The 27,991-nt window shown below is 41.7% G+C and overlaps 2 protein-coding genes across 2 annotated transcripts in view; one reads left to right on the top strand and one right to left on the bottom strand.

The window, feature by feature from the left end:
• aldh1l1 (aldehyde dehydrogenase 1 family, member L1) overlaps window positions 1–27,902 on the top strand; it is a 29,228-nt gene extending 1,326 nt beyond the window's left edge. The window contains exons 2-23 of the mRNA XM_082533237.1: window positions 123–268; window positions 2,137–2,371; window positions 2,458–2,623; window positions 4,042–4,143; window positions 5,357–5,446; window positions 5,626–5,763; window positions 15,487–15,612; window positions 15,704–15,795; window positions 16,468–16,615; window positions 16,701–16,820; window positions 17,244–17,371; window positions 17,610–17,760; window positions 17,873–17,943; window positions 18,321–18,426; window positions 18,503–18,590; window positions 18,676–18,769; window positions 20,216–20,315; window positions 20,406–20,504; window positions 21,019–21,184; window positions 21,275–21,380; window positions 21,504–21,703; window positions 27,456–27,902. Coding sequence (XP_082389363.1) covers window positions 142–268; window positions 2,137–2,371; window positions 2,458–2,623; window positions 4,042–4,143; window positions 5,357–5,446; window positions 5,626–5,763; window positions 15,487–15,612; window positions 15,704–15,795; window positions 16,468–16,615; window positions 16,701–16,820; window positions 17,244–17,371; window positions 17,610–17,760; window positions 17,873–17,943; window positions 18,321–18,426; window positions 18,503–18,590; window positions 18,676–18,769; window positions 20,216–20,315; window positions 20,406–20,504; window positions 21,019–21,184; window positions 21,275–21,380; window positions 21,504–21,703; window positions 27,456–27,511 — 2,709 coding nt within the window. The 5' untranslated portion in view covers window positions 123–141 and the 3' untranslated portion in view covers window positions 27,512–27,902. The remainder of the gene's footprint in view (window positions 1–122; window positions 269–2,136; window positions 2,372–2,457; window positions 2,624–4,041; window positions 4,144–5,356; window positions 5,447–5,625; window positions 5,764–15,486; window positions 15,613–15,703; window positions 15,796–16,467; window positions 16,616–16,700; window positions 16,821–17,243; window positions 17,372–17,609; window positions 17,761–17,872; window positions 17,944–18,320; window positions 18,427–18,502; window positions 18,591–18,675; window positions 18,770–20,215; window positions 20,316–20,405; window positions 20,505–21,018; window positions 21,185–21,274; window positions 21,381–21,503; window positions 21,704–27,455) is intronic.
• Window positions 6,147–14,028, bottom strand: LOC309706579 (uncharacterized protein). The gene is made up of 2 exons (XM_082533239.1): window positions 13,745–14,028; window positions 6,147–8,740 (listed from the first exon to the last, which is right to left on the bottom strand). The coding sequence occupies exons 1-2, from the start codon at window positions 13,941–13,943 to the stop codon at window positions 7,977–7,979; spliced, it is 963 nt and encodes a 320-aa protein (XP_082389365.1). The 5' UTR covers window positions 13,944–14,028; the 3' UTR covers window positions 6,147–7,976.
• Window positions 27,903–27,991: the final 89 nt, after the last annotated feature.

Genomic DNA, 27,991 nt, shown 5'->3' with positions numbered 1-27,991 from the left:
TGTTGTATGATGGCAGAAATGTTTGTTTAATAGGACTCTGTTCAGTCCATCTCTAATGCAATGAATAATGTGAAAATCCCATTCGATTTCATTTTTCTGCGTGCACATGTCTGCAACTCAAGAACACATAAAGGCGCCAGGATGAGGATTGCAGTGATTGGTCAGAGTCTGTTTGGCCAGGAAGTGTACAAGGAGCTAAGGAAGGATGGGCACACCATTGTAGGAGTCTTCACAATCCCTGACAAGGATGGCAAGGCAGATCCACTGGGTAAGAACTCACAACGTCAACATCATTTTAATGGGAATATTAATGGGAATACTGCCTTTCTCCTGTCACCGAAGCAATGCTGAAAGTGACTTTCCAAGCAAGCATTTTTTTGCACATCTGCTAGGAATAAACTGATGATGGTGTCAAATGAAACTGGCCACTGGTTTTATCTCTGCAGCTCGGTCATCAAACTTGCATTGTTGATTGCAGTGTGTTGTGTTTTCTTTATCAGTGAAAGTATCAAATGAATGCATTTTCATATCAGAGCAGTAAAATATCTGTAACTGATTTACATCACTGCAGAAGAATAAGGAACAACTGGAAATGAATTAGACTTTGCTTGACTGCATATACACACCAGTAAGGTTTGCTTACAAATGACTATACATGCTGTACACTATAATAAAAACAGAAACATAACCACTAGCCCACATTTGGAAGTGCTCAGAATCGTGTCGTGATCAGATATTGTCCAGGTGTTAATGCAGTCTGTGCAGAAATAAAGGACTGTCATAGACATCTGCTAATTAATGCTAAGTAAAATATTTAAAAAGAAATGCTAGAAATCCACTTACCAAAACTGAAGCACAAAATTCTTGGAAAGTTTTTACCACACAGAAGGCCACATTGTTTGTCAGATTATTCCATTAGAAAAACAAAACAAGAACAACACAAACATAGTTTAGTATCTTGAGAAATTATCAGGTGAGGTCACTATTTCAGGTGAGGTTGTGCAGTCATCCACAGGCAACACTTAACAAAACAGCCACTCCCTAACTGGCTGTCTGATTAGCTCCCCAAAAAGGAATGGACTCATTCGGAAACTTCTTGGGGAAAATCTGATCTTGTTGGGACATTGACCATCCCACTTTGGATGGAGCAGCTCTCATTTCAACAAATCTGGCCAAATTTATGAAACCCCCCCCCCCCCCCCCCCCAAAAAAAAAGTGACTATCCAGAGTTGGGGCCAGGGTGCAGAGTTTTACATGCCTCTCTGCAATTTCTCCTATACTGTCATTCCCACAAAACCCCATCCCTATAGAAATTGTTATGACATGCGACATAGCAATTTTTTATTTTTTTTATTTTTCACCTCTTCCTTTGTGTGGGTTATAATTCCAGATCCTTAATAACGACACAGACAGAATACACATTATATACAATGTAATACAGAAAGTTACCACCGCATGCTGGGCCCATAATCCAGAGGTCGATGGATTGAAGCCATATTCTGCTATTTGAACTCTATGTTGATAGCCTATCAGATTTCCACTATTTGAACATTGTCACAGAAACACACAAGTTTTAGTCCAGCCAGCGGGCTGTTTACATTTTGGGATGGCCGTAGCTGAGGAGGGAACCTGGTTTCTCAAAACTGCACGCCAAAGTATCCTTGGGTAAGATACTGAATTGCAAATTGCTCTCCAGTGTTTTCACTGCAGTGTGAATGTTAGATAGAATGCACTTAGGCCCAGAGTACTTGAATGAATGGGTAAATGAGGCATATTGTCTAAAGTGTTCAAGTAGCAAAGCGCTGTATGAGTCCAGTGCATTTGTATAATATACACCTGTAAATTTCAGACTCTTCTCTGTGCTCCTTTACTCTGGCATTTTCCTGTATGCTTGCTTTTGGAAGCCGACCCATGTAAACATGTAAAGCCTTAGCAAATGGGAAAATTCTGACTTGTAAAATTTGACATCACAGGGGGTAGTTCTACATGTCAGAGTTTATATACATATTTATAATATATTTATTATGTCTGTATTTATAGAAATACAGACATAACTGCAGTACATGAAAAAGAAAACAGAACTGTTGCAGGATGTGCAGCTTTTCTCATTTATTGTGTTATTTTATCATTTATCAGCCACAGAAGCGGAGAAGGATGGCGTGCCTGTCTTTAAGTTCCCCCGCTGGCGACTCAAGGGCCAGGCTATTCAGGAGGTGGTGACTCAATACAAGGCTACAGGTGCGGAGCTCAACGTCCTGCCCTTCTGCTCCCAGTTCATTCCTATGGAGGTTATCGACCACCCAAGACATGGCTCCATCATCTACCACCCATCCCTACTGCCTCGCCACAGGGGAGCCTCTGCTATCAACTGGTAAGTGATGTTCATGAGATCAAGTTGAAGAGAAGCAAGACACAGTGACAGCTGTTTTATTTCACTTCCTGTATCGGTCTTCACAGGACACTGATCCACGGTGACAAAAAGGGCGGGTTTACAGTGTTCTGGGCTGATGACGGACTGGATACTGGTCCCATCCTGCTGCAGAGAGAGTGTGATGTTGAACCCAATGACACTGTCAACACCATCTACAAGAGATTTCTCTTCCCAGAGGGAGTAAAAGGCACAGTAAGTAAAGAAAGAAAGTGTGGTACAAAGACACTTTTATTGTAAATAAATTTCATACATTGGAAGGTGTGCAATATAATGTGTGGTAGCTGTGTTTAATGTGACTGCAACACTTCACCAAGGCCTTCTACCACAAAGATGATAGGATGCATTCTCCCAAACAACTTTGTTTTGATCCTCATCCTCACACTTACATCTTAACATGCTTTTATTTTACCTCTTAATAGCTACCTGGTCATGTTAGCATTAGAGATTTTGTAATACTTAATTCTGCCACAGAGGCACTGCTATCCTGTGTTTTAAATATAAGCATTAATGCAACACTGTCCATGCAAAATAATGACTCGTGCATCGTCATAAGACATATTTCGTGTATGTACTTCCTGATCTGAAAGGTGATGCCGATGCAAAAATTCATTGTCCCTCATTCTTGTGGGCCAGTACTTTGGAAACTCCGTGGTTGTAAAAAACATAAATCTATAGGTTATCGGCCCTTGGGTCTGTCGCTCCAGAACAGGGATGTGAAACTCATTTTACATCAATGCAGGAAAAGTGCAAATCGTCATATTTTCCAAAGCCGTTCAGGAGGCCAGATTGGAGTGTTTGCAGGACTGACTCTGATACCCGGGCCTTGTGTTTGACACCCCTGCTCTACAGCATAAAAGGAATTTAGACAACTTTTATTGAATTCAGTTTTTTAGATAGCACCAAATTACAACAACAGTCACCTTAAGGTCTTTTTATTACATTATAAAGTAAAAACACTACAATAATAGAGAGAAAACCAAGGAGACTACCCACTATTGGCAAACAATCTGCAACAGTGGGAAGAAAAACTCCCTCCTGTTTTAACAGGACGAACCCTCCAGCAGAACCAGGAGGAGCGTCATCTGCCCTGACCTTTTGGGGTTGATGGCGCTTGTTTTCATAATCAGACTTCACTGAACAATAGGTGACATCATGGTGGCTATGTTCATCTTTTATACAGTGTGTATCTTGACCACGGTCACCATCCTGTCAGTTCCTTGGTTATGAAATGAACTGGTGATCATAAAGCTGTTTTTTATTTAAATGTGAAATCATTATTATGCTGTAGCTGCAGGACATACTTTGAATCAGTCTAGTCATATTGCTTTCTCTTGCAATGGTGTGAAGTTAATACAGTTTCCTATGCTAAAGGTAAGCTAAAGATCGCCTTGAAGTGCTGGAAAAAACAACCTGTAACAGAAATGAAGTTTGTTTTATTATATTTAGAGAGTTAGTTATCTGTGTTTTATGTGACTGATCATTCTGCCTGTGTCCTGTGATTTGCCTGCTGCGAGTTTCCCAACATCGTAAATACTGTGATGACAAAGTTCGGAAAGATAGCTCATGCAATTTAAGATAGCGCAGCTTGAACTGCATTTTTCTGGTTCCAGGTGGAAGCTGTGAGGCTGATTGCAGAGGGGAAGGCCCCGAAGATCACACAGCCAGCGGAGGGAGCCACGTATGAGTGCATCCAAAAGAAGGACAATGCCAAGGTAAAACACAAGTGTAGCTACGCCACATTACATCCACAGACACAAACATGCAGAGTGTCGGTCACTGCTGTTCGTTCGTTCGTCGATTTACAAATATCATTAGTTATATATTATTTAGTTATAGTTATAATATTATTATTATTATTATTATTATTATTTTATGGGATATTTAGTTAAGCTTAAAATTAAGGGTTTTTTTCTTATGCTGATAATAATGTGGTCTTGATACGTTTATAGCACATTTTACAAAATGCAGAAATGACTTTTTGTGATGCTTTGCTGTGAAAACTGCAGAAATTAATTCCATCATTTAAATGAGCAGTCTCTCCTGTTCTGTCAAAGTCTGACTTGAATTGACATCCTTCATCTCAGCGCTGCCGTCTTTATCTGTCTTCTGATTATATCTTTTGTGAATATATACACATATAAATCTGTGTGCTGCTATTCTTTCAACTGACCATGATGTAAAGAGGCTTATCCAAAACCATAGTTGTAAATAAGAAAGCGTTCTTTTGCGTCGTTAAATAAAGGTTAGATTACCATCCTGTGGTACAAATTGGTATTACATGCAAACACTTTGGATATAAAGTCACTGTGATTATTACTTCTCATTCTCTTGATAGTTTTAACTCAGTTGTTGTTACTTAGAAAAATTCTCCTACATACTTTTAGAAATATCAGATCAGATTACCCAGACTCAGACCGACTCCCAAGGCAGTGGCAATGGATGCATCTCACAAGGTCACATGTACAATGAACCAGCAGTTCACTGTACATGTGGAGGGAAACATTTCAATTCAAACCTTTGCCTTTGAAAATGTGAGCTTTTTCTTGCTGCTGCAATACAAGGAACAAAGTACAGTTTCTGGATGTTACCTACATTGTAGTGATTTACACTTTCACCTAACACACAGTCCCACTTTGAGACAGGAAGGACATGCAAATCCCTTAAGAGGATGCATCATGAAGGACATGTGGTGTAAGGATCCAGTAGATAGAATATGTAAAAGGTAAACGGACTGGTACTTACATTGGTACACACACTCACATGGATGCATCAGTGCAACCCTAGGGTACTTTGACAGGCAGACTGGAGTGGCTGAGGAATCGACCCACCAACACGCTCAGTAGCAGACATCCCACTCCTCCTGAGCCGCTGTGGTGAAGCATTTAGATTTGAACTGGCAGTGATGACTGCTTGAAATTCTAACAGATTGACTGGAACCAGTCTGCTGAGGCTCTCCACAACTGGATCAGAGGAAACGACAAAGTGCCGGGAGCCTGGGCCGAGGTCGATGGACAGGTAACAGCTTCTTAATGCTTTCTGTCTGTATCCTGTACAGCTGACTAAATAAAAAATGTTTGACACAATACTTCTGAATTTTAACCGGATCAGAGCGACGGCTCACGCAGACATGCAGAATCAAAACATGATGAGCAACTGCGTTTGGACTGAGTCCCGTTTTACATCTCTCTCTGTAGAAAGTGACTTTCTATGGCTCCTCTTTGGTGGATAATGGGACCGCAGTTAATGGTCAACCCCTGGAAATCCCTGGAGCCAGCCAACCCGGTATCGTCACTAAATCTGGCCTGGTGCTGTTTGGCAATGACGGCAAGACTGTAAGTGAGATTATTAATCTCAGGAAACTGTTCTAGATTTCCAGAATTCACATTACAGATAAGTGCTGTACATATCTGAAATGATTGGCTCAGACATACAATGGCCCCATCACTGTGTCGATATAGCTACATCTTGTTACTGAATTAATTGAAGACCACCCTGACTGTGGTGGTGAAAACATCACTTGCAGATATTCGGGTGCTTTTCACTGGCAGGGACAGCAATTGTCAGAACAAAGCAAATACCTTCCTACTAGGCTTGACTTGTGTAGTAATACCAGAAGTATCACATTCAGTCCTTCAGCTATGAGGTGATTTGGTCTTGGAATGCAGCCCACAGCTCGTTATTCTGCATCCTTTCTTTCCACGGATGCTCAGACAAAAACTCTACACCCGTGTCACGACTGCAGAGAGAAGATTTTGAGACATTTACGCTAGAAAAACCTGACAGAGCAAAGGAACAAAGAGATCACTGTGAAACTGGATATATGACTTTTTTTAGCTTTATATTTTTATGTTCACATAACAGGATCATCGTGAAATAACTTTGGCAAAATATATACAGTATATAAATCTATTTTACAGTGCAACATCAGTAACACATGACGTACAGCATCATTTGATATTATGGTGCAATTTAGATTTAAAAACTATTTTTCGATCAGGTTGAACTTTGTCATCTGTTTAATACTCGTGTTTGCCAAATATGTTAGTGTTTATTAGAGGCTCTAAACAGAACAGGAATGTAGAGTTTAGTAAGTAGTCCACAGTACCAGAAAAGCAGTAGACAAACAGTCCTCCAGCATCCAGCTGTATCTACAGTATTGTGCATATGAAAAACAAATATTCAGCTGGCCAACGTGTGTTTTGTACGTAGTCTCTACAGGTGCTGGTTACTGAACTGTCCAAACCTGTATTTTCCAGTGTTTAAAGTCCTGCTCAGCACTGAAAGTAGTTAAGAATGCTTGGTTGAATTAAATGGGAATATTTTAAAAAGTACATTTTTAATCAGTATCTTTTTAGTGTCCGAGTCAGGAAGAAGTTAGCTTACCTCAGCAAAAACCCGGGATCGGTAATAAACTCTTCCCTCTATCATAACTTCATAGGCACTTGGGGAAATGTACTTGTATGCAAGTTAGATGGAAAAAAGTATTTTTGTCTTTTTCGTTTATGTTGTTTTTGTCATTATTTGTTCCCATCTTGTTTTGTTATAAATCAGTAATCTTTTAGCTGCTGGTTTGTCTTGTTACAACAACAAAGTGCTGCTTAAAAAACACTTTGTAATCGGAGTGTGACATTAAGCCACTGAAATCTCTGGGATATTGATGTTGTCAGCTAAGTAGCAGAAAGGGCTGTTAATCAGTTTCAGCTGAAATTACCAAGAGGTTCACAAGAGGAGCAACAATGAGACAATCCCCAAAACAGGTTTTACAGGTGGAGACCACTGACCCCGCCCCCCAATGGAACCAGTCTGTGAGCACTGTCAGAGCCACAAAATGGACTCCAGCATGTGAAAGTCTCAGACCAAATAATCGTCAACAGACTTCATGAGGGCCTCTAGTGAGCCCTGTGCTCACTGCCCGACGCTGTGGAGTGTGACTGGAACTTTCCATGGAATACCAGAACTGGCAGGTACACCACTGGGACTATTTGCTTTTCCCATATGAGAGCAGGTTCACCCTGAGCACATGTGACAGACGTGAAAGGGTCTGGAGAAGCCGTGGAGAACATTACGCTGCTTGTGACATTGTTCAGAATGATTGCATTGGTGGTGGTCTGCAGAAGCATATCCATGGATGGACACAGAGACCTCTACGGCTAACCAACATCACCCCGGCTGCCATTAAGTATCGGAATAAAGTCTTTGGATCCACTGTCACGCCCTACACTGGTGCATAATTTGTAGTCAAACTAATGGTCTCTTGACTCCAGTCCAATAATTACTGCAGACACATGAGAGTTCATTTTCCATCCAACCTGCATATAAGTATACAACCCACAATTTCAAATTTAAAGCCAATTTCAGTATATTTTCTATCTTATTGCAATCTCTGGACAACATTTGGAGTTGGCATGAGTGTTTGGATTCAGTCCCATTTATGGCAGTCTGGCTGCTTTGCTGATTTTGTTGTGTACATGTTGAAAATTTCAAAAGACAAGCTCAGTTCTGTACTCAGATTTTCGACTACATGCGCCATCAGCTCTAACACCTCTCAGGTGGGACTCTGACTTGTGGACAGGTTAATGCCGTGAACCTTTCTCATATGCCTCTTCATCAGCAGCCGCTCTGTAAACAGCTCATCGCAGTCCCCGCATTTGTACGGCCTCTCCTCTTTATGTTTGGCTAGAACGTGCTTCCTCAGAGTAGAACCCCTGTTGAAGGATTTGTCACAGATGTGGCAGCTGAAAGGTTTCTCCCCTGTGTGAGTCCTTATGTGTTCTGTCATGTGTCCTTTCAGCTTAAAACACTTGCCGCAGTAATGGCAGCTGTAGGGTCTCTCTCCTGTGTGCACTCTCATATGATTCTGCAGGTTGCTCTGGCAGGGGATGTGCTTGCCGCAGATGTGGCAGTCAAAGTTGCTCTTGCTCTCCTGTGGCTTGCTTTCATGTGTCTTGAGGTGCCACGTTAGCACAGTCTTTTTGGTGAAAATGTAGTTGCATATGTGGCAGCGGTACAGGGTGGTGCTAGTCTTCTCTTCCAGAAGGTTTGGTTCATCTGCAGATGTTTGCCTCGACTCTCTGCTCTCCTCTGCTGCTCTGCAGTCCTCTAACTGCTGCACTGTTTTGATGAGTTCTTTTGTCAAGGCATCTCCGTCATCGCTGTCTTCCATCGTTGGTTGCTCCTCGCCTCCATTGAGCCACAGTTCCTCCCTCTGCTCCTCTTTAACCTCGGAGGGTCCCGGCTCATCCTGCCACACACTCGAGCTCCACTCTTGCTGTTTAGGTGGAATGTCCTCAGTTGGCTGTTGTTTGGCATCTGCAAACAAAGGAGAGAGAAAAGCATTACACTTCAAGTATTGTGCTGAGATCTAAGCGTTACAATTGGCTTCAAGTAAAGGACAGCATTTGCTATTAGAAGAGTGCACATACTAACATGTGTGGAGTATGTTATGACTTCAGTTTAGACAGTAAAAGTCTTTGGTAAGTTTTTTTTGTTTTGGTTTGTTTTGGTTTTTTTAAGTGAAGTGAAATAGCCACCAGCTTAGACTGCAAACTGCCCTGTGTGATAAGTCACAACCATGACCTTATGCTGATAACTATATACAGGTCAATGAACAGTGGTTAAGGAACTTCTACAAAGCTGTAAGCTAACAGTAAACAAAACAGGCTGACAAAATGTCATGTGTTCTGACACAGTGAATGACACAGAGCCAAACCAGAGCCAAAGTTACTCTGGAAACACTGGGTTGCATCGTGTCTATCAGGTAAAAATGGGCCAGTCTGCACCAAAACACCAGTTCTGTAAGCTTGTTCCATAAACCCCACTAACTTCATGAAGAATGCTAATTTTCCAAATCTACAATGTGATGAATTGACTGATTCTTATTTAGTGCTTTTCTGCTCTCGCGGAGTCTCTTCACATTATTACTCTGATGGATCCATCGGAGAGCAAGGTTAATATCTTGTCCAAGGATATGTGGCATGCAGAGTAGGAATCACCTTCCAAGCAGTAGATGACCTGCTCTAGCTCCTGAGCTACAGCTCCAGTGTGGGGAAACATGGCTGAACTGTTCAACTATTTCAGGAGTGGCCAACTCCAGTAGATTGTAAGGTAGACCCTACAATGACATTTATAGTAAAATAATATTTTCTTATACAAAATATATAACTATAGTTTGCCCTGTGCTTTGATGCAAAGTTTTTATGCTGCTGAAAACAAGATGGGTATAGTGTACACATTAATTAATATTAATGATAATTTGATGTCCACTTTAACAATGTTCAGGTCAGTGGCTCAGAGTTTTACTGGCCCATGTATATTTGTATTGGGTTGTTTGAAAAACAAAAAACAAATAAAAACCCCTTTTTTTAGAATTTCTATTAGTATTATTAATGCAGTTCAAGAAAATATTTTAGATTATTTCACTTTCAATCTGAAAAATGTTGCAAAAACTTTGGAATAAATATGCACCCCACGCCCCCTTTAGACACACCCCTGTTCGGTTCCATGTAAACTAAGACAGCAGCCGTGAGCCGTCAACTATGGTGTTATTTTTGTGCCACTATTCACTATTCAAAAAAAACTTTTGAGCGCACGTTAAAAAAAATCCAGGTGCAAGTGTTGCAAATTGAGGAGAAATTTATTTTGAGCGAAGAAAAGCTAAATTTGAGTGAACAAAATTCATTGCTGCGTGCAAAAAATGTATTTCAGTGTTTGCTATTATCCATACACACACACAATACTAGTGATGTGCGGATCAATACTGAAATATCGATTCCTCCGATACCAGTCATTTATGTTCTAGAATCGATTCTCACATTAAAATATTGATATTTTAGCAATTTAGTGTAAATTTGTAGTTTATCATTAACAGGAACACAGTGGAAAGAACCTATTTCATTCGGATTGTCTACATGGGAAGGAACTACTTCCTCTTCTGCCTTTCATAGTTATGTGCGAAATAGGGCTTTATAAATGTGTCGCGGCCCCTTGGCTGAGCGTAATTGGAGTTATGCGCGGACGTATTTTACCTCCACAAACAGCCGAGACGTGGTTTGCATACATGTGGCAAGAAAGTGAGGTGTTGTGGCAACATCACTAACCTTGTCAAACACCTCAGAGTAAATCATATCACAGAATGTGACGAGTGTATGTTGAGGCGAACTGAAGAGGAGAGAGGGACAGGTGCTGCTAGGGCGAGACAGACGTCTCTCACGGAGTCCTTTAGTGCTGCAGGCAGGCAAGGTGTTCAAATAGGCACAACTTCCGGTTTGTATTTCTATATGATGAATTCTGCATTATTAAGTGATAAGAACAAGTAATCTGATGTCCTGTAATCATTATGACGCTATAATTTGAGATACAATAAATAAAATAAGTTTTTGTACAAAGTATCGGTATTGGATAAGTATCATCGATACCACCCTGAATTTTACCTGGTATCGGATTGGAAAGGAAATCAGTGGTATCGCACATCACTACACAATAGCAGCCCCTCTCGCTCAGTTTTTGCATTTGCGCTTGCTCGCAATGTGTTGTTTGCAGTCTCAACAGTTCTGCCCGTGCGCGCTCAACTCTTTCTGTATGCCGTTATATTTGTGCCACAAAACCAGCCAATCACAGACTTGGATGCAAAAAAATCTGATTGGCTGTTTTGTTCTCCAATCAGCTCGAAATGATGAAATGCAATATCCCCGAATCCATTTAGTAGTGATGTGCGATACCACTGATTTCCTTTCCGATCTGATACCAAGTAAAATTCAGGGTGGTATCGACGATACTGATCCGATACCGATACTTTATACAAAACCGTATTTTATTTATTGTATCTTTTATTGTATCTCAAATTATAGCATCATAATGATTACAGGACATCAGATTACTTGTTCTTATCACTTAATAATGCAGAGTTCATCATATAGAAATAAAAAACCTGAAGTTGTGCGCTATTTGAACACCTTGCCTGCCTGCAGCACTAAAGGACTCCGTGAGAGACGTCTGTCTCGCCCTAGCAGCACCTGTCCATGTCCTCCTCTTCAGTTTGCCTCAACATACGCTCGTCATATTCTCTGATATGATTTACTCTGAGGTGTTTGACAAGGTTAGTGATGTTGCCACAACACCTCACTTTCTTGCCACATGTATTGCAAACCACGTCTCGGCTGTTTGTGGATGTAAAATACGTCCGCACATGACTCCAATTACGCACATTACTTCAATTATCCTATTTATACAGCTGTATTTCACGCGGAAGAGGAATAGTTCCTTCCAATGTAGACAATCCGAATGATATAGTTTGTTCCTGTTAATGATAAACTACAAATTTACCCTAAATTACTAAAATATCGATATTTTAATGTGAGAATCGATTCTAGAACATAAATGACTGGTATCGGAGGAATCGATATTTCAGGATCGATCCGCACATCCCTACCTGCAAAAATTATTTTTACGTGCGCTCATAATAGTGGCACAAAAATAACGCCATATTCAACAAGCTGTATAATTAAACATGTAGCACACCGAGTTCACAGTTCATCTGCATATTTTAATACAACTTCTGAAGACTTACTGCAGATTTCTCTCTGTGTAAAACAAACGGTGAAGGATGGAGCAGCTACAAAATGTGTTTCTCTTCACGTCTGAGTTTGTTAACCAGGAGCTCTGATGAAGGACTCGCTCGCTTTTCCCAGTAAAGGTTTTAATGGTGATCACAGGAACAGCGCCGCTGTTTTCTATCAGTCAACCCGAGCTCACCGTCTCGGTAACCGCTCCGCCTCTTTGCTCTTCGCGGTGTGTAAACAGGCTCGGGCTCCACGTTTAACGGTGCCAGGGTCATCATCACTGCTGCTGTTGTGCTCTCAGTGTTTTTGTTTCAAACTGGACCCCTGCGTGGGCTTAATGTTGTCAGACTTATAATCCACACGCTTCCCCTAAATACGTTTGTATCGCAGGTCTGTTTTTAGCCGCTAATGTGGGTGAAACGCTCGCGTTCGTGTTTCCATGGTGACAATGGCGCGCTACAGAGCCGTTCCTTAAGTGAAGCATCGAATCAAATAATTTGTATCAAGATTTTTTTAACAAAATACTCGATAAATCGTTGCAGCCCTTGTTCACTAGCATTATTGTAACATTTACAAAATAAATATTTACATTTTCAGTTTTGTTTCATTTTTACAAATGTATCAACATTATAATCCCGACACTTTCTTACTGGATCCATCCAAAAACAAGAGAGTAATAGAGTACTAGGAGTGATTCTTAGGGCAAACATAAGCTTTCACCAGCTTGTATGAGTTGAGAGTTTATACAAAACAATGCCATGATGTCACATCCTGCAAAGTGTGTTAAAATGTTACAATCATCATTTCACATTCGTTAAATAGGAAGGTAACACAGGTGTTTACATCGAACTGATCGGTGGTCAGATCGCTTTTGATGTATGTAACAGAAACATACAAGTACGAGTCCTGTCTGAGTGCTGCTTTTCCCCCCCCAATTTATTACAATTACCTTTGATCAGAATAATTTGGATTGTTATCTGAAGATAATATTCACACATAAATATCTGAACTTGGTGATATTTTTAATATTTAATCAAATTTGAAGGCACACTGTCGGGCAGTGCAGACTAGTTGTGGTAAAGGGAACCTGCAGATGCAACATCTGGACAACATGAAGAAAACTCACCAGTTAACATGAAAACCAGTTACACTAGAACTCCTGTACAGAGCACAACTGACACTCCTGTACAAGACTGACGTTTTCATAAATAATACAAAACAGCTTATGACATGTGTGTGTGTGTGTGTGTGTGTGTGTGTGTGTATTACATACTGTACGTAGCTTCAAAACAGCTTGTCCGTATCTATAATTATATACAGATGTGTTCACTACACCAAACAATGTTAAGAACAAGTGTTAAACTCGCGGGCTGATTGGCTCAAAGGGTGCAGGGTCATGTACGCTCAACTATAAAAGGAGGATTTAAGTTGCGTCCTAACGCGCACACGCTGAGATCAGAGTAACCACAATGAACGACGGTCCTCTTTGATATGATAAGTGCGACCTGCCGCAGTTTGACTGTCATTTGAACTCATGTTTCGATAAACAGCATCCTTACTGTACTGTTTTATTTGAGGACATTGGAAATAAGCTCACCGGAAATTTAACGCTCCTTTACTATATGGCTAACACTGCTTGCTAATGTTGCTAGCTAAATGCTGTGAATATAAATGTAACTTTCTGTCCGACGTCGCTGAATCACTTATTGGGTTATTAATAAGATGCTAACTGGCCGAAGTAACCTGGGGTACATACCTGCCCTGTGCAGCCGTATCTCTGGTTTGTAGACGAGGTCCAGCAGCCGCTGCAGCCTCTGGTTCTCCAGCTTGGCTCGGTACACCTCCTCCTGGTACTCTACCAGGGTCTTCTCAACGAATCCGTAGATGTCCACCGCAGCTGCGGTTAGTCTTTCCGTCAGGAACACGTTAAATGTCTGAAGGGTAGCTGTGGCCATTGTAAGGCTTCTCCGTTATTTTCAGCTCACCCTGCTTGCTACCTATGGATGTGTGACCGTCTATGCAGTGTGTAACAGGCGTCACAGCGCCCTCTAGAGCACTGGACTTTGTAGGACACTGTACCGTCAACATGCATGGAAATGCTCTCTAGGCACATTTAGGCTCGGATTAAACTAGTCAGTGGTAAAACTGACTGCACGCACTAGAGTTCAGCTAGTCTAGAGCTGAACTCTCATTCATTCTCGTTCATTTGTCTTCATGAATTCAGTCATTCACTGATAGAAAAGTTGACCATTTTCTATTTGCTGACTAAAATAAAATCGGTGTTGGGATCTCTGATTTTTCTGCTTAAGTAGTTTCCAGCTAACATTCACGCTGGATGCTTTGAAGAGCAACTTGGGGTTTCGTTACTTGGCCTTTGTGAGGACTTTCAAAACATGGAATTGACAAAAAAGTAAATTAGGCAGAAAATAAGTTGTTTAGTCAGAGTTCTTGTTTAATTTTGTTATTTTTCTTTCAATAAAAATGTTGCTATCTTACAAAAAACTGCATTCCATAGATCACTGATGAAGTATTGGACTTTGCTGTAGCTCAGGTGGCAGAGCAGGTCAGCCACCAATCATGGCCACGCAAATATCCTTGGGCAAGATACTAACCCCATGTTTGCCTACTGGTGGTGGTCAGAGGGCCCGGTGGCGCCAGTGTCCGGCAGCCTCGCCTCTGTCAGCGCGCCCCAGGGCAGCTGTGGCTACAATGTAGCTGCCATCACCAGTGTGTGAATGACTGAATGTAGTGTAAAGCGCTTTGGGGTCCTTAGGGACTGAGTAAAGCGCTATACAAATGCAGGCCATTTACCATTTACTTAGTCTGAATTGCAGAACACACTGCAGTCACTTGCCTTGAAATTCCCTGTTATAATGCTGACTATTTTTTAGGATCATTATTTTTCTATATGACTCTGACTCAGATACTAGAGTGGGTTGTCTACCAATTGTAATAGTGTAGCACTTTTCTGTTCTACCTGAGCACTCAAAGTTCTTCATACAACTTGCCTCATTCATTTATTCGCAAAAACATGTCCTTGAGCAATATATTAAACCCTGAGTTGTCCCTGATGCATTCACTGGAGTGTGTTAAAAGTTAGACAACGAGCTTGGGCATATGAAAAAGTGCAATAGGAGTGTGTGTCTGTGTGTGAGTGATAATTTATTTTATACATAAACTTTACCTGTGCTTGTATGATGATTTTAAGAGCTATAACAATACGCAAAGTTGGCAAGCTAGCCAAATATTCCTCTTCTTCACTAAAATGCTTGCAGAGGTTTGAGGCATGGTGATGGTGGTGCTTCATGGAAACTTCCCATCCAATCTAATGGATCCTGATATACAAGAAGAATTGAATAAAATGTTTAAATCATAATTCTGATTAAAATTGTGGTCCATTCAACGTATTCTGTTGACCTCAATGGAGACATTGAAGTGTGTTAGCAAAGTACAGCATTGATTAAAACAGGTGGTGTCGCATTTTGTGTTTCTCTGCAGCTGCTGGTGAAGAATCTGCAGTTTGAGGATGGAAAGATGATTGCTGCAGCGCAGTACTTTCGCTCTGGGAGCAGTGCTGCTGTGGAGCTCACTGAGGAGGAGAAAACCTTCGCTGTACAGATGAGGGTAGGCCCTCCTCTCCCACTGATTCAAGAAAACGTTAAGCTGACAGTTTAGATTTTGTCTTTGTGCTGACTTTTAACATCATGTCTTCCAGGCAGTGTGGCAGAGTATCCTGAGTAATGTGAGCCAGATTGAAGACTCCACAGATTTTTTCAAATCTGGTGCTGCTTCCATGGATGTGGTCAGGTGATACAGGGAAAAATACAAAACCATGTCAATTTTCTTTTTATTGTTCATCACTTATGTAACATACAGTTCCAGTCTGTGTTTATTTCGCTATGGTGTAGAACAAATCTTAATACATTAAAGTTATTAAACAATGACAGAATTATGTAACAAACAAGCAGCAGCTTTAAGTGTCAGTTTTGTTTGGGCTCAGTGAAACCAGGCACTGAGCGGGTTGCCTGTGCATAATCATTAATGTCCAAAATACTTTTTAACCAATTTCCATCAACATGTAACTCATTCTTTCTGCACTTGTGCTCTACCTCTCCACCAAATTTCATTGGATTTTGCTCGATGTCTATTATGTGGTACCCGTTATCTACAACTGAGGCTTTAGGTATTGTCAAGCCAGCAAATGCAAAGAAAGCCTGGCTAAACGCATAAATCCACCTCAGATAGCTACAATCCAATAATATTATGTATATGTGTGCAGGTTTATATGTGTAGGTTTATTTAAGTAAGTTTTTAGTTTAGGTCATTTTCTCCTTAAAGAGTATTTTACAACCTGATATCAGTGCTTTAATCCAAGCATTCCTTCTTTTACCACTATTTCACCTAATCTTCTCTTCTTTTTCTTGTCCCCCATATCTTTTCTATCCCCCATTTTCCATCTTGCCTCTTCTCTGTCTTCAGGCTGGTGGAGGAGGTGAAACTTCGAGCCAGCAGTTGCCAGCTGCAGAACGAGGATGTCTACATGAATACAACCTTTCAGGATTTCATCCAAATGTGTGTGAGGAAGCTCAGAGGGGAGGATGATGAAGAGGAGTTGGTAGTCGACTATGTAAGTGTTTGAAATTCCCTTTGTTAGTTATGGATACGTGGAGAGGAAACAGCCGTGTGTTAATGTGTATCATTTACCTGCTCAGGTGGAGAAGAACATAAACAACATGACAATAAAGATGCCTCATCAGTTATTCATCAACGGAGAGTTTGTTGATGCAGAAGGAGGAAAGACCTACAAAACCATCAACCCCACTGACGGCACGGTGAGAGAAAAAGAAATGACAAAAAATGCAAAATTCATGTCCTATATAATATTTTATTATATCGAGTAATGTCTTCTCTGTAATGTAATAACTTTGTGTCCTGCGTCATACACTGGCAGGGATCTATAATGAAAAGCAACCATTTCTTTTCTCAACTGATGATGGAAGCTGAAGCTGTTGATTCTTTTTCGGGTTACAAATATTAAAATCCCCTGTCTTTAGTGACCAACAAATGATGATGGCCAAAAATAGTGCTACAGTCTGTTTAAAGCTTATTTTAACAAAGTTTAGGGGGAAAAACTACAAAAAAGGGAAGTTCTCTTTCCACTGCTGAAGGTGATCTCATCAAGATTGGAGGCCATGTCTTCATAACTGAGGTTTGCCATCTTTAATTTCCTTGTCTGTCCTGTGTGTGTCCTGCAGGCCATCTGCGATGTGTCTCTGGCCCAGATCAGTGATGTGGACAGGGCAGTGGCTGCAGCTAAAGAGGCCTTTGAAGAGGGAGAGTGGGGCAAGATGAACCCAAGGGACAGAGGAAGACTCATCTACAGGTCAGATATATGACCCTGGAGTGTCAAAAAACTTCATCCATATTTTTTTTCTTAGCTTTATGGCCCATTTCTCTTTACGGTAAAGTGAGCATCTCCATAGCATGAACCGCTTTAATATCTTTGTTCTAAGGGAGTAAATGCCTTCAGTAGGTTTGTTTGTCTTTGATAGTATTAGTGAAGAAAAGTTGTTGTCTAAGTTGTGTTTCATAATATGTCTTCGCTGTTAACCCACCTCCAGGCTGGCTGACCTGATGGAGGAGCACCAGGAGGAGCTGGCCACTATTGAAGCCATTGACTCTGGAGCTGTGTACACTCTGGCCCTCAAGACCCACGTGGGCATGTCCATCCAGACTTTCCGCTATTTTGCTGGCTGGTGTGACAAGATCCAAGTAAGACAGCTGTCTTAAAAGCCTGCACCTGTCACGTTGTCAGTTGACAGTCTGATACATCTGTTACAGATGTGTAAATACATGCAAACAACATGATGTTGTTCTTTTACAGGGCAGCACCATCCCCATCAACCAGGCCAGGCCCAATCGTAACCTGACTTTTACCAAGAAGGAACCAATGGGGTGAGAATAGAGATTTGAAAAGTGTCATACTCTACACAGCATTGCAGTGGAACCTGCAAAAATAATTACATTTAGGAAAATATTCTGTGGTCCTTTTGAAGGGTTTGTATCCTGTTGCATCTGATGTAAAACTAACAAAGCATTTCAGTCAAATGCTTTTTCACAGCACTGTACATTCACATTAAAGCTAACATGCCTTTGGTTCGAAAGCCGAACAAACTACTGCTTTTTATGAACCACATTAGTAGTTTAAGGGATATTTGTAAAGAACAAACTATATATGTGCTTGACAGAAAATCTTCAAACAGGTGGATTTCAATCAAGATGTTATAAAATGGGTGTGATAAGTATTTCAAATGCTCTCTATCTGTCCTCAGAGTTTGTGCCATTGTGATTCCTTGGAACTACCCTCTAATGATGCTGGCCTGGAAGACAGCAGCCTGCCTGGCAGCTGGAAACACAGTGGTCCTCAAACCTGCACAGGTCAGACTCCCATGTCACACATGCTACCCACAAAAGCTAAAACCACAGGGTCATTCATGTTGTTGTTTGTTTTCAGGTCACCCCACTGACAGCACTGAAGTTTGCTGAACTGGCAGCAAGAGCGGGACTGCCTAAAGGAGTGATTAACATTCTGCCTGGATCAGGTTGGATCATAAACATTCATGACATGAAGCTGAGGTCACCTAATGAAGCTCCATGAGTTGCTATGCATCTTGTTCTTTATTCTAGGTGCCCTGGTGGGTCAGCGTCTCTCCGACCATCCCGACGTCCGGAAACTTGGCTTCACAGGTTCCACAGAGATTGGTAAACACATCATGAAGAGGTGAGAGATAACGTAAACCTTACACAAGGTGTTTAACAAAGTCTTATACACTGAACAAAAATATAAACGCAACACTTTTGTTTTTGCTCCCATTCCCCATGGGATGGACGTAGAGACCTAAAATTCATTCCAGATACACAATATAACCATCCCTCCCAAACAGTGGTCACAAATCAGTCCAAATGTGTGGTAGTGGGCACATCTGCTATATTGAGATAATCCATCCCACCTCACAGGTGTGCCACATCAGGATGCTGATCTGACATCATGAGTAGTGCACAGGTGTACCTCAGACTGCCCACAACAAAAGGCCACCCTGGAATGTGCAGTTTTTTGCGCTATTGGGGGTCTGGGGACCCAGAACCGGTCAGTATCTGGTGTGACCACCATTTGCCTCATGCAGTGCAACACATCGTCGCATGGAGTCTATCAGATTGTCAATTGTGGCCTGTGGAATGTTGGTCCACTCCACTTCAATGGCTGTGCGAGGTTGTTGGATATTCGTGGGAACTGGTACACGCTGTCGTATACGCCGGTCAAGCACATCCCGAACATGCTCAATGGGTGACATGTCCGGTGACTATGCTGGCCATGCAAGAACTGGGACATTCTCAGCTGCCATCTGCCCTGAACAATGTGAACCATGATTCATCCGTGAAGCGCACACCTCTCCAACGTGCCAGACGCCATCGAATGTGAGCATTTGCCCACACAAGTCTGTTACGGCGACGAGCTGGAGTCAGGTCAAGACCCCGATGAGGACAACGGGCATGCAGTTGAGCGTCCCTGAGACGGTTTCTGACAGTTTGTGCAGAAATTGTTTGGTTGTGCAAACCAATTGTTCCAGCAGCTGTCTGGGTGGCAGGTCTCAGACGATCTTGGAGGTGAACCTGCTGGATGTGGAGGTCCTGGGCTGGTGTGGTTACACGAGGTCTGCGGTTGTGAGGCCGGTTGGATGTGCTGCCATATTCTCTGAAACGCCTGTGGAGACGGCTTATGGTTGAGAAATGAACATTCAATGCACGGGCGACAGATCTGGTTGACATTCCTGCTGTCAGCATGCCAATTGCACGCTCCCTCATTGCTTGTGGCATCTGTGGCATTTTGCTGTGAGACAAAACTGCACATTCCAGGGTGGCCTTTTGTTGTGGGCAGTCTGAGGTACACCTGTGCACTACTCATGATGTCAGATCAGCATCCTGATGTGGCACACCTGTGAGGTGGGATGGATTATCTCAATATAGCAGATGTGCCCACTACCACACATTTGGACTGATTTGTGACCACTGTTTGGGAGGGATGGTTATATTGTGTATCTGGAATGAATTTTAGGTCTCTACGTCCATCCCATGGGGAATGGGAGCAAAAACAAAAGTGTTGCGTTTATATTTTTGTTCAGTGTAGTTTCGCTCACAGTTGCGTGTCTGTTTTCTTGTATATTTGAAGCTGTGCAGTCAGCAATGTAAAGAAAGTCTCTCTGGAGCTTGGAGGAAAATCACCACTTATCATCTTCAGTGACTGCGAGATGGACAAGGCCGTGCGCATGGTGTGTTTATCTTATGGCAGGTTTTTGTGTTTTTTTCCAAAACAGAGTAAAAAGTTGTGCATCCACTATGTTGTTGTCTGTATGTTACAGGGCATGAGCTCAGTGTTCTTTAACAAGGGAGAGAACTGCATCGCTGCTGGCAGACTGTTTGTGGAAGACTCCATTCATGACCTGTTTGTACAAAAAGTGGTAGGTGTAACCCGCAGTAAACTTTACTTTGACCTTTTTTTCCTTTTTTACAGTGAAAATGTCATGTTGTGTTTTCATTCCACCTTAAAAATCAGTCTCTCACCTTCAGACGTAATAGGCTGATGGCTCACTGACTAATGCCATTTTAGTCAGCGGGCCAAAAGACATTTTGCTATAGTGCTGAGGTGTTTCTCACCAAACTATATGTCTTTCACTTAACTTTATCAGCTAGTTACTGTTTTCAGTAACTTTTTAACATGTGTTGAAAGAGCAAGGCCAGTGACGCACTGTCGGTGGTAGTAATGAAACTGAAACACATGCTCTAAGTCTTAGAAATGAGCACACTGAGCAGGTTGAGCAGTTACACGCCTTTGTGTGGATCTGCGTGTGTTTCAGCATGTCCTTCTAGTATGCAAATTGAGCCGCAGCGGTAAGGTTTCTCTCCCGTATGCTGTCTCATGTGAGTAATTAGTTCTTACTTCTTTAAAGACCACTTGGATCTCTCTTATCTTAGGTTGAGGAAGTCAAAAAGATGAAGATTGGTGATCCACTGGACCGCTCAACAGACCATGGACCTCAGAACCACAAGGCCCACCTGGACAAACTGGTGGAATATTGTCAGACTGGCGTCAAGGAGGGAGCCACCCTGGTCTGTGGTGGCAGACAGGTACAACGACCAGGTAAGGCAGCAGAAGTTTCTAAACAGAACTGGTTAGGATGGACTAACTCTGATATAACAGATGCCGTTGGATGTTTTGTTTTCCCTCCAGGTTTCTTCTTTGAACCCACAGTGTTTACTGATGTGCAGGACCACATGTACATTGCTAAAGAGGAGTCTTTTGGCCCTGTTATGATCATCTCCAAGTTTAAGAGCGGGTTAGTTAAAATTGAATGATTGCTCAAATGCCAGCTTGCTTCATATACCCAACATAAGACTGACCTTTTGTGTCTTCACTGTTGTGTTGGTCCGGTGTGCCTCCTCCATCTTCCTGAATTCAGTGAAGTGGATGACGTCCTGAGGAGGGCCAATGCTACAGAGTATGGCCTGGCATCAGGTGTTTTCACACGGGACATCAGCAAAGCACTGTATGTCAGTGAAAGGCTCAATGCCGGCACAGTTTTCGTCAACACCTACAACAAGACCGACGTCGCTGCGCCCTTCGGAGGCTTCAAGCAGTCCGGATTTGGTAAAGACCTGGGTAAGGCAAACTACTGCTTTTATTGTGTAGATGTATTATTTCATGTCAAGAAACACAAATTTTTTAAAAAAAGAAAAAATATATACTATTCAACCTATGTCAAAACATTTTCACATACAACACCAGCAGTGGGGACAAAGTCATGTTTGGAGGGTAAATGGGCTGGTTCTTATATAGCACTTTTTACCATGTAAGTGCTTTCTATCTAACATTCACACACATTCATACGCCAGTGGACAAATCAGAGAGCAACTTGGGGTTAGTATCTTGCCCAATGACATTTGGTGTGCAGACTGAAGCGGCAAGAAATCAAACCATGACCTAACTCCTGAACTACAGCCACCCCGTATTTAAACCATTAAATAAACAAATACTAATTTACTGAAACAGTGAGTGTAGATTTTATTTGCCAGAATTTATCACACCTGTATCTGAAGCAGTCTAGTACCGTATTTTTCAGACTATAAGGCACACTTAAAATCCTTTCATTTTCTCAAAAATCGACAGTGCGCCTTATAATCCGGTGCGCCTTCTTTATGAATTCTGGTTGTGCTTACTGACCTCGGACCAATTTTATGTGGTACACGGTGCTCAAAAATCTGTCAAAAAATGTTTTAGTACGACGTTGGTAAGCTATGAAGCCGCACCATTGATGCATTATCAGAGCATTACGGCTACCGTAGTCAGGAGCCTGGCGGAGTCATCTGGGTCCAAACTCCGTCCGCTTCAGGTCCCAAAGTCAAACGAACACTGCGGCATCACTGAGATTTAAAAACTAAAAATTTTCACCTTTGATAAAATTATCAGTGAAGGAAACGGTTTCCAGGGCCTAATCCGTGGATCGACTTCCTTCGAGGCGTGGACGTCTATCAGCAGAGAATGTACCTTCACCTATCAGCAGAGAATGTCCCTTAGTCTGTAACACAGTCAAATATATTCTCAAGTAATATTCAAGCATGCCATTCAGCGTGTTAGTACGAGCAGCTCGGGAGCAGCTTAGGAGAACAAGAAAACAGAGACTGCTTTAGATTGTCTTCCCAAAGTGACTCAACTTTATTCACAAGTACAACAGTTTATATAGAGGGTAAAATTCATGAGACAGCAGATTTATCAGTTTAAACCAGTACAGACCAAGATAAGGCAGCGTCTTCCTGCCCTTGGGTGAAGAAGCATCCTTTGTGTAGTTTATCAGTTCAGCTACAATTGTGATTATCTCAGCGACATATTTTCAAGGCACAAAACAAAGAGTTCTTACATTAGTGAAATCTGAAACAAACCATTTGGCCTTCAACAGGCGTCTCCTAAAAGATTAAGAAACTAATGTAGCTGAGGGAGTGATCTCTGTGGTATTTCAACCTTGTACCAGCCTGTGATTCTCACACATCAATTCTTGGGTCAAAGAGAAAAATAACTAAAACAAAGGGGCCTTATTGAATGACAGAGTTTTCCTGTATAATGTCACTATAAAACAATATCCAGTAAATGCTACCATGGTACTAAAATACCTAACAATCAGTTTTGCTGCTTTACCAGGTGTAACAATTAAGTTTAACATCCAGGCATCCATGAAAACAGAATTTATTAAATTTAACAGAGTTAGAAGTTAGCAGGAAGTTAGCTCGCTAGTTTCCACCTAAACATGATATAGCATGTTCTGACTGAGAGATTTCTGAAAATATTAAAACGTACAGCTCTGCTATCACTTCCAACATAAATGAAGACAGAAAACTAAACAGCAGTGACTTTTGAAGGGTTACTGAAGTTGGTCTAGCTGGTATATAATGATGCGCTACGTCAGCGGTCCCCAACCTTTTTTGCGCTACGGACCGGTTTATGCCCGACAATATTTTCATGGACCGGCCTTTAAGGTGTTGCGGATAAATACAACAAAATAAAACTAGTACCGGTACCGGAAAAAAGAAAATTTATTCATAACACACGTGTAAAGACCCAGGAAAACCGAGTTAACGATAAAAACGATGACAAAATAATGCTGAAAACCGATAAAAACCCTGAAAACTATACATTTCACACCTGAGCCTCAACTCTCGCGGCCCGGTACCGGTCCAAGGCCCGGGGGTTGGGGACCGCTGCGCTACGTGATCACTAGCGGCACAACTATGTTAGCATATGTTAGCATAACATAAACACAGTGAAGCTGGAGGATGAACACTAACTTTTTTCCACTCGATAAAAGTTAACGTGAGGGTTCCCGATGGTTATAGACAAATGCAGTCACATGGCAGGATGTTGTAAACGGACCAAACTTCAGTCAGGAGAACAACTGAGATAATCCATCCACAATATGAGGTTAGTCATTAATATACTGCAACAACATGAGAATAGAGCAGCTGCGAGAGAAATCAACATTAATGAATCAATGGTACGGAAGTAGAGGAAGCAAGAGGAATGAGCTGAGTTATCTGACTGTTTTGTTTCGCTTAATGCGCCTTATGTATGAAAATTCAATTCAATTTTATTTATATGGCGCCAAATCACAACAACATTCGCCTCAAGGCGCTTTATATTGTAAGATAGACCCTACAATAATACAGGGTGGGCCATTTATATGGATACACCGTAATAAAATGGGAATGGTTGATGATATTAAAGTCCTGTTTGTGGCACATTAGTATATGTGAGGAGGCAAACTTGGATACAACTTTTGTTTTTTCAATAGGAAGAGGACCATGTGACACATCAAACTTATTGGTAATGTCACAAGAAAAACAATGGTGTGCTTGGTTTCAACGTAACTTTATTCTTTAATGAGTTATTTACAAGTTTCTGACCACTTATAAAATGTGTTCAATGTGCTGCCCATTGTGTTGGATTGTCAATGCAACCCTCTTCTCCCACTCTTCACACACTGATAGCAACACCGCAGGAGAAATGCCAGCACAGGCATCCAGTATCTGTAGTTTCAGGTGCTGCACATCTCGTATCTTCACACCATAGACCAGGGGTGTCAAACTCAAATACACAGTGGGCCAAAATTCAAAACTAGAACAAGGTCGCGGGCTAACAATAATATTTATTGAAAAATATCTTCCTCCAGATTTAAGAATGAATCTCTTCTTATGGACTCAAACAAGTTTTGCTGAAAAACTGAATGTGGAACAAGCAAAGCTTAATACTAAACAATGTATATATTAGCTGTATAATACCAGTTGGCCAGCTCTAATAGTAATTTGGTATGGCTTCGCGGGCCAAATGTAATTAGGCTGCGGGCCAAATTTGGCCCGCGGGCCAGAGTTTGACACCTATGCCATAGACAATTGCCTTCAGATGACCCCAAAGATAAAAGTCTAAGGGGGTCAGATCGGGAGACCTTGGGGGCCATTCAACTGGCCCACGACGACCAATCCACTTTCCAGGAAACTGTTCATCTAGGAATGCTCGGACCTGGCACCCATAATGTGGTGGTGCACCATCTTGCTGGAAGAACTCAGGGAACGTGCCAGCTTCAGTGCATAAAGAGGGAAACACATCATCATGCAGCAATTTCAAATATCCAGTGGCCTTGAGGTTTCCATTGATGAAGAATGGACCCACTATCGTTGTGCCCCATATACCACACCAAACCATCACTTTTATTGTTCCAACAGTCTTGGAGGGATCCATCCAATGTGGGTTAGTGTCAGACCAACAGCGGTGGTTTTGTTTGTTAACTTCACCATTCACATAAAAGTTTGCCTCATCACTGAACAAAATCTTCTGCGTGAACTGAGGGTCCTGTGCCAATTTTTGTTTTGCCCATTCTGCAAATTCTGTGCGCCGATCTGGGTCATCCTCGCTAAGATGCTGCAGTAGCTGGAGTTTGTAAGGGTGCCATTTAGCTAATATCTGCCGAAGGGATGTTCGACTAATGCCACTCTCCAGTGACATGCGGCGAGTGCTACGCTGTGGGCTCTTGCTGAATGAAGCTAGGACAGCCACTAATGTTTCATTAGTGAGTTTTCTTGCGTCCACGTTTTGGCAAATCCAACACTTTCATGAAACTTAGCAAGCAGTTTGCTAACTGTAGCATGGGAGATGGGTGGTCTCATAGGGTGTCTTGCATTGAAATCTGCTGCAATGACCCGGTTACTGCGTTCACCAGATATCAACACAATTTCGATCCGTTCCTCACGTGTTAACCTCTTCGACATGCCAATGGCTGTGAACAAAGAGAAACTTGTAAATAACTCATGAAAGAATAAAGTTACGTTGAAACCAAGCACACCATTGTTTTTCTTGTGACATTACCAATAAGTTTGATGTGTCACATGGCCCTCTTCCTAATGAAAAAACAAAAGTTGTATCCAAGATGGCCGACTTCTAAATGGCCACCATGGTCACCACCCATCTTGAGGAGTTTGCCCCCTCACATATACTAATGTGCCACAAAGAGGACTTTAATATCACCAACCATTCCCATGTTATTACAGTGTATCCATATAAATGGCCCACCCTGTACATTCAGAGAAAAACCCAACAATCATATGACCCCCTATGAGCAAGCACTTTGGTGACAGTGGGAAGGAAAAACTCCCTTTTAACAGGAAGAAACCTCCGGCAGAACCAGGCTCAGGGAGGGGCGGGGCCATCTGCTGCAGTTGGGGTGAGAGAAGGAAGACAAGAGACATGCTGTGGAAGAGAGACAGAGGTTAATAACAAGTATGATTCAATGCAGAGAGGTCTGTTAATACATAGTGAGTGAGAAAGGTGACTGAAAAGGAAAAACTCAATGCATCATGGGAATCCCCCGGCAGCCTACGTCTATTGCAGAATAACTAAGGGAGGATTCAGGATCACCTGGTCCAGCCCTAACTATATGCTTTAGCAAAAAGGAAAGTTTGAAGCTGAATCTTGAAAGTAGAGATAGTGTCTGTCTCCTGAATCCAAACTGGAAGCTGGTTCCACAGAAGAGGGGCCTGAAAACTGAAGGCTCTGCCTCCCATTCTACTTTTAAATACTCTAGGAACAACAAGTAGGCCTGCAGAGTGAGAGCGAAGTGCTCTAATAGGGTGATATGGTACTACAAGGTCATTAAGATAAGATGGGGCCTGATTATTTAAGACCTTGTATGTGAGGAGCAGGATTTTGAATTCAGTTCTGGATTTAACAGGAAGCCAGTGATGGGAAGCCAAAACAGGAGAAATATGCTCTCTCTTTCTAGTTCCTGTCAGGACTCTTGCTGCAGCATTTTGGATTAACTGAAGGCTTTTCAGTGAGTTTTTTGGACATCCTGATAATAATGAATTACAGTCGTCCAGCCTAGAAGTAATAAATGCATGAACTAGTTTTGGTAATGGTATGGTAATAGAAAGAGGCTGTTATTTCTGATTCCATTCAAACTGCCATTTTTTCATCTTCTCCCATTTGTTCCATAAAAGTTACAACATTATGCTGTATTGCCATCATAGACCATATATAAAAGCTGGACATTGTGATGTCATCCATTGGGTTTGAGCTTCACATACTAAAGACACCATATTAGCACAGTAGGGTGGAGTGCAATGTTATCAGCGGATACCACCATGCTTAGTTAGCTAGCCGCATCCACAAACTCTGTGTCTGTAACACACAGACACAAATCAGTACTCAGTAAGACAGTAGATAGTACTACTAATGTTTTAGTAGTACTAACTAATCATTCACATCCATAGTCTTCACTGGTATCTGCTTTGAGCCAGTGCACTCAACCCTGTGGTGACCAATAGGTGACTGGTGCTTGTGCTTACTATCAGTATCTTTGTCTCTCCACCAGGACAAGACGCTCTCAACGAATACCTGAAGACAAAGACAGTGACCATTGAGTATTAGGTGATATCACAGGAGAAACAAGACCGTAAGAGGGCAGACTCAGGTAGACATTGCTAGAGAAACACACTGCGATACCAGGATGTTGGCATTAAAAGTGTACGTGCCTTAATATGCTAACTGATAAGTATGTCTAACATGTTGAATAATCAGTAACAGAGCCTTGAGCCACGCTGTAATGAGGATTGTTCTGATCTACACAAATGGTGAATGCTAGCTGGTAGCTCAGTGAGTGGACTGTGATTTAACTAAAAAGGTTTTTATTTTAATACATCTTTAATTTCTAATATGGCTTACATTAGGTCAGAAAAGTCTTGCAATGTAACATTTCCAATAACAATTATTGGTTACGAATTAAAACTGCTGCACAACCAACATCTGCAGATTGATGTAATTCTTCTGTGTTCAGTCTTTTTTTCTTTTTTTAAATATAACAAATGTAACGTCTGGATTTTGAGGAACCTTAGGCACATTACATTTATT

This window comes from Aulonocara stuartgranti (assembly GCF_965226115.1).
Source record: "Aulonocara stuartgranti genome assembly, chromosome: 5".
NCBI lineage: Eukaryota > Metazoa > Chordata > Actinopteri > Cichliformes > Cichlidae > Aulonocara > Aulonocara stuartgranti.
This window is presented reverse-complemented; position numbering and strand designations above follow the sequence as displayed.

What these genes read in the sequence shown, in the direction of transcription:
- LOC309706579 (XM_082533239.1), bottom strand. Translation starts at nt 13,943, where the DNA reads ATGGCCACAGCTACCCTTCAGACATTTAACGTGTTCCTGACGGAAAGA. An exon ending in GATACGGCTGCACAGGGCAG is followed by an intron (nt 8,741 to 13,744) that starts GTATGTACCCCA and finishes CTTTGTTTGCAG; the next exon opens with ATGCCAAACAACAGCCAACT.